General features: G+C 44.2%; 1 protein-coding gene across 1 annotated transcript in view; it reads right to left on the bottom strand.

Moving 5' to 3' along the window:
- Window positions 1–6,826, bottom strand: part of DNAJA3 (DnaJ heat shock protein family (Hsp40) member A3) — a gene marked incomplete at its 5' end in the record, with an annotated part of 35,666 nt that overhangs the window by 6,068 nt on the left and 22,772 nt on the right. Inside the window, 4 exon segments of the mRNA XM_006757929.2 lie at window positions 3,198–3,295; window positions 4,209–4,324; window positions 4,814–4,942; window positions 6,581–6,645. Coding sequence (XP_006757992.2) covers window positions 3,198–3,295; window positions 4,209–4,324; window positions 4,814–4,942; window positions 6,581–6,645 — 408 coding nt within the window.

The raw sequence follows: 6,826 nt of genomic DNA, 5'->3' as shown, positions 1-6,826 counted from the left end.
TACAGATAATGAAAGCAAAGACACTCAGGAATCAATCTGTATCTACAATGACTCTCCTGGGTCTCTAATGACTCTAACTCACATTTACTTAAAGGCTATTGAAAAAAGTCCATTTTATCCTAGGAACCACTGATAACTGAACGCAACTGCTTCTAGTATGACTTTAGTTAATACCTTTTGTTAAATGCTTGAAATAAAAGAGATTGAGGCTCTACTCAAATAAACAGGAACCACTATCAGTGAAGATGCCAGGAAATGGGAATTATATGTACTGTCATATTTTTCTATGGGGACTACAAAAGTAACTTTCTTCACAGTGTAAATGGAAGCTTAACTACACCCAGATAGCAGACTGATAGTGCATTCCTTGAAGCCAATTCTAAGATTCTTTTTTTTAAAGAATAGTTTATTGATTTTTTTTTAAAGAGAGAGAGGGAGAAGAGAGAAACTCGATGTGAGAACATAACAGCAATAGGCTGCCTCATGCATTCCCCCAACCAGGGGATCAAATCTGCAACCTGAGCATGTGCCCTGACCAGGAATCGACCCAGCAACCCTTCGGTACACAGGACCACACCCAACCACCTAAGTCACACTGGCCAGGCCCAATTCTAAGATTCTTTTTAAATTTTTTTTAACATATTTTTATTGATTTTAGAGAGGAAGGAGAGGGTGAGAGAGAAAGATCAATGATCAGAGAGAATCACTGATTGCCTCCTGCACACCCTCTTTTGGGGACTGAGCCCCTAACCTGGGCATGTCCCAACCAGGAAATCGAACTATGACCTTCTGGTTCATAGGTTGACACTGAACCACTGAGCCACACCGGCTGGGCCAATTCTAAGATTCTTAAATGCCATTTATGTCCCAGCCAGGTAGCTCAGTTGTCCTGATAGGCCAAGGTTGCGGGTTTGATATGAAGCAGGGTGCATAAAAATATCAACCAATGAAGGCATAAATAAGTGGAACAAAAAATTGATGTTTCTCTTTCTCTCCCTTCCTCTCTCAAATCAATCAATCAATCAAAAATAAAATTTTAAAAATTTATGCCTGGGAGCCAAATTTCCTATTGGAATACAACTCTGAAATCACAATGGGAATAGAAAAGTTATATAATTTGGCATATGCATTTCATTTTATAAACAACTTTTCAGAAGTGCATCTAATGCATATATTAAAAGTTAATCTATACTCAGTAAAACTGTCAATAAAAAAAACAAACTTAAAAATAAATCCCCTCCCAAGGATATATATTTTCTTTTTATTCTAGAGAGGAAGGGAAACATTAATGTGAGAGTGAAACATCGATCTGTTGCCTCCCACATGTGCCCTGACTGGGGATTGAACCCACAACCTGGGTATATGCTCAGACCGGGAATCGAACCCAATACCTTTCTGCACATGGAACAATACTCTAATCACTGAGCTACACCAGCCAGGGCAATATAAATCTTAAAGGAAGAACTGGCAAAGTACTGTATCAAACACACAAGAAGCTCCCAATAAATTCTGGCTGAATAAGACAAGAGGGAATTAGCTATCAGGACAAGGAACCCTAAAAATAGTGAGGGTTCTAAGAACACTCAGAAGCTAACTATGATCAACTCTCAATTTAAATGGTCAGAAAGGGGTTTTAAAAAGCAACAACAGGCCCGACCAGTGATACAGTGATTAAACATCAACCTATGACCCAGGAGGTCACCATTCAATTCCCAGTCAGGGCACATGCTTGTGTTGTGAGCTTGATCCCCAGTAAGGGGTGTGCAGGAGGCAGTGGATCGATGATTCTCATCACTGATGTTTCTCTTTCTCCCTCTACCTTCCTCTCTGAAATCAATAAAAACATTAAAAAAAAAAAAAGCAGCAACTGGTGACTACTAATACCCAACATTCTAATATAGTGTACAAGGCCCATGTACTTGTGCAGGGCTTAGCTCAAGAAACCCCAAGTTCTGGGTGGGTGCGGAGAGGAGGGCAGGCAAGAGCTGTCTGCAGAACAAATCTCACATGCTATGCGATTATGGTAACATTTGGGATTCAGAAAGGAGAAGCTGGAAGTGTACATTAGAGTTACATGGAATAACTATTCCCACTATATTTCCACTTTTTTGTTCAAGGGTATAACAACAAAATAAGGGAAAAATATACATATGTACCACACCATTTAAAACAAGTATCTCATCCATGCTTGGTTAAGCCACGGGATTTGTGGTCACGACTTTTTCACAGAGGACTTGTCTCCTGGACTCAACAGGAGTTCAGCAAAGTCCATGCAAAGGCTGCTCCTGCTGGGACACCCTCCCTGCTGGGTGGAGTGGGAAGTGAATCCAAGACCAAGCCCTCTACTTCACTGGGAAACCGACCCTCTGCCCCCACCATCTGCTCTGAATGACCATATACTGTACTAATCTACTACTCTTCAAGCTCTGAAAACACAAGAGGTCCAGACAGAAACAAAATGATGCAACAAGGAGGAAACATGTTTACAGCTGAAGCCAATTACACTCTCAGTACAGCCTGTCCTGACAGAGCAATCGTCCAACCAACAGAGAACCAGCATCTCCACAATACAGCAACCCCCTCCCATGGGAAGAGGGCTGTGGCCACCGTTTCCCATCTCCAGAGCTTCTGCCTGAAAGCATTTTGGTATCAAATATCACTAATATTTAACTATACTCTGTAGACAGAGCGTGACATTTGAGCTCAGGGTAAATAAGGCATCTGTTCATTGCCAGAGGAATTCAAAGTTAGACCTGCTGGGAATAGGCAGATTTGGAGCCACGTGACGATGGTTTTTACTGATGTGGAAGATGTTGTTTATCAGACACTCTGCAATCTTGGTGAAGCGTTCTGGGTCAGGAATGCATAAAGCCTACCCTCCCTCTTCTTAAGCTGTTACAAGGAACTCTATGTGGTGATGTGCCCAAGGTCACAAGGCAAGTGGCAGAACCAAGGATAGAACTCAGAAGAGCAGCTCTCTGACACACCAGGCTGCAGTCTGGCAGGAAGCCATCCAGTACTCCAACACAGAGGAAGGAGGAGCAGCTGTGCTCTGGAGCACAGTTACACTTGGCTGCTCTGAGCCCTCAGCTCCCCTCTTTCTTCTGTGCTCTCTGGAGGCCCCATGAAGATCCCCAAATGGAAACAACATGCTTCAAAGGGACTGAGGATGCACATGTGCCGTCGTGCCACCTTACCGGTGCTTGTGCTGGTGATGCCATTCACTGTCCCCTCCACGTCAGTCTCATCCTCAGCATAGCTCAGGATCAGGTTGTGTTGCCGGCTTGTCAGTCTCCTGTGGAGCAAGTACAGTCAGTGTCAAGTGTTTCCTCTGGGCAGCTCTTTGAAGGATGAGGCCTAGGCTAGTGTAGGAAATGTGGGACCCCCACCCAGACAGAGCGTACAGCCTGACCTGAAGAACCACATCCTCAAAGCTTCTGTAAAAAAAAATCTCCTAAAATACCCTAAGTGTTTCAAACAACTGCCTCTATGGCTGTACTAAATAGTTTACTGGGGCGGGCCAAGGAGCTTTAGAGAGAGAGAGAGAGAAAGAGAGAGAGAGAGAGACAGAGAGAGAGAGAGAGAGAGAGAGGAGGAGGCAGACGGGGATAAAAAATGGGTCTATACATAGAGAGAGAGAGAGAGAAAGAGAGCGAGAGAGAGAGAGAGAGAGAGAGAGAGAGAGAGAGAGAGAGAGAGAGTGTGCGTGTGTGTTTGTGTGTGTGTGTGTGTGTGTGTGTAATTAAAAGGAGTGCTGGCAACCTAGTTCTCCCCAACAGAGTCAGCATGCCTGTTCTGGATGCCCACAGCATTCTGCTTGGATCTTTCTTCCAGAGGATGTGGGCGTCCTGGGCCATGATCTGGTTACACATCTGTTTCTCCCACCAGAATGTGAGCACCCTGAGAGCAATAATAATAAGCAACAGCAGCAATAGCTAAGCATTCCCTATGTATTATTTATTTAATTCTCCAACTCAAGGAGGTCAACCTTTTTCATTATGTCCACTTTGCAGATGGAAAACCTGGGCAGGACACACTGACTTAAAGAAGTAGCCTGCCCAAGCCCCAGCACTGTGGTGGTGCTAAACCACCACACTGTCACACTCAGCATAGGACCTGGCACGTAAAAGGCCCTCAGATGGCCCTCGCTTGATGGTGAAAGTGTGCAGGGATCCCGCCGGTCTTGCCATGGCTAAGTGGGCGCTTACTTTGGAACTCTTATCTTGATGTGAATGTAGTGATCTCCGTAGCCATAACTGTTGATCCGAGGGATGCCTTTCCCACTCATCCGAATCTTCTGGTCTGCCTGGACCCCAGGGGGGATCTACAAGGAAAAGAAGCCTGTGGTTTTCCTCGCTCCAGTTGCCCACTTGGGTTTCTAGACAGAGCCCACCACCAACAACATGAAAACTGGCTAAGCTGGGTCCACCCTGAGCAGAGCCAGTAATAAGGATATAGGGGCAGGTGACCGGGGCAGTGAGCCAAGGGAGGGAGCACGGAGAGCCAGACCTCAGAGGCAAAGCCAATACAGAAGTGTACTACCGAAGCTGCTCCCTGGCTCAGCAGAGGAGGGAATGGGACTTCAGAACCGCTGTCCCTGGTGATGACACCATCAAGGCCCAGAGTTTGTGACTCAAACTCAAGGAATGGCCAGACACTCCTCCTGTCTCCCCCAAATTTCATTTCCCCTGAATCCCTGACATGTTGGTTGTTTACAGGTTCTAGCCACTTGTCAGCCATTTTCCATTTCAAGGTAAAAAAAAAAAAAGAAGCAATGAAGTAGGAGGGCGGTGAAGACAATTTTGCCCCTTACCGTCACATTGATTGTCTCGTACAGGCCTTGGGCTCTGGCTGTGCCCCCAAGAAGAGCCTGAGCTATGGAAATAAAGAGGTCAGAGTGGATGTCTGCGCCGTCCCTCCGAAACACGGGGCTTTTCTCCACCTAGGGTCAAACACAGGAGATGGGCATTATACACAGAGGCCTTCTGGACAACATCGGCCTGTGTCAGCAGCCCGAGCCCAGGGCCTAACATGCGTTACGCTGCCTCTATGCTTGGGGTGTAGCATGAGGAGGAGAGCATACTCACCAAAGTGGAGCACTATACCAGGTTACACAGATTCATTTCTATACTGTAATGCCAGAGTGCCTACATTTCCTCAGGCTCAGAGCAAACCATTCAAGTATGAACAGAAATAAAGTAAAACTGGCTTATTGAACATTAAAAAAAAAATCTTACTTTACTAGAAAGAGGAACACAGACTAATAAATCTATAAAGGCAAAAATGGTTTTCCAAATGGTCATTTGGCACAAACTACCGTTAGACAGCTGTCAACACTAGAATTATTTTGATTTTGTAAGTACTGTTTTTGGGTGTGTGTGTTAAATTTAAAATACTTTTACTGATTTCAGAGAGAAAGGGAGAGGGAGAGAAAGATAGAAACACCAATGATGAGAGAATCATTGATTAGCCGCCTCCTGTACACCCCCTATGGGGGATCGAGCCCATAACCCGGGCATGTACCCTGACCAGGAATCGAACCATGACCTCCTGGTTCAGAGGTCATGAACTGAGCAACACTGGTCAGACTACCAAACTTGTCTTATCTATTGGCTTCCAACTTGCTGTCTTTGTCTTTCTCAGTCTAGAATATTCACCCTTTAGATTAGTTTTGTCTGTTTTAAATTATGAAATATTTCACATGTATATAAAGTACAAAGTAAATAACATAATACTACAAATAAGATGTTATGAACGCAGGTGAAGTCTCCTTGCTTCCTCCTCACCTCTCCAGAGTTAACTACATTGCTGAATTTAGTATTTATCATTCCTACAAGCATCTTTTAACTTCTACAACATACTTACATGTCCTTATTATATTACATCATCTCAAGTGGTTTAAAAAGTTATATAAATTATCTTCCTTACACCCTCTTGCAACCTTTCTTTCCCTCCTCTTTGTAACTGAGAAGTCTTGTTACACATGTGGCTCAGTTTCTTCCTTCTGACTGCTCTTCAGTTGTCTGCAACCACAGAGCAGTTCAACTCAAGCAGAGTTGTCTCTTCTCTAAGGACAGAGGGTTGTCGTGTCTTGCTACAATGAATGAGGCAGTCACACACACCTTGTGCCTCTGCCTGCTGCACCTGTGTGGGAGTTTCTCAGTTGTGTAGCTAGTGGAATTGCCAGTAGAAGCCATTATCTCCTATAAGGTTTCCCTTATCTCAGAAAACCAGGTTTGCCCTTGTATATAGTGGGTAAAACTGTACCTTTGAGACGTACTGTCCCTACCAACAATTTGATACATAAGTAAAAACACAAGATGTTTTCTGTATTTTTATGTTGTTGTTGTTTTTTGTTTCCAACTTATAAATATCTTAAAGCAACTCTATTCTCTCCACACCTCCGCACAAAAGATTGATGATAACACATTTAATAACCCCACCAAGGTGGCCACTGCTCTCCTTGGACTCGGATGGCAGGACGTATCCCATGAAGCTCCCACTTCTCCATGAGAAGCCTCGGCTGCACTTTCTCCATGACAGTCAGGCCCAACAGAGGCTGTGCAAGCAGAGCACCTACCCTGAACGTGATGAAAATTTCTCTTTTTCCTACAGGCATCCTCACAGTCTGGCCATCCTCAACTCCTGCGAGTGAGAACAAAAGTTCAAAAAAGAATGATTATTTGGAGATCTCCCATGGCATTTTCCACTCAAGATTCAAGCCACTGAAAGCCTTCCTCATTCCTGTTTCTTATTAATGAGAACACCAGTTATTCAATATGGCAACAAGTACTTTTCAACATTGCCCCATACAATAACTCATAAC

Source organism: Myotis davidii, unplaced genomic scaffold (assembly GCF_000327345.1).
Source record: "Myotis davidii unplaced genomic scaffold, ASM32734v1 scaffold555, whole genome shotgun sequence".
Taxonomy (NCBI): domain Eukaryota; kingdom Metazoa; phylum Chordata; class Mammalia; order Chiroptera; family Vespertilionidae; genus Myotis; species Myotis davidii.
The sequence above is the reverse complement of the archived record's forward strand: the minus strand, read 5'-3'. Positions and strand labels throughout refer to the sequence as shown.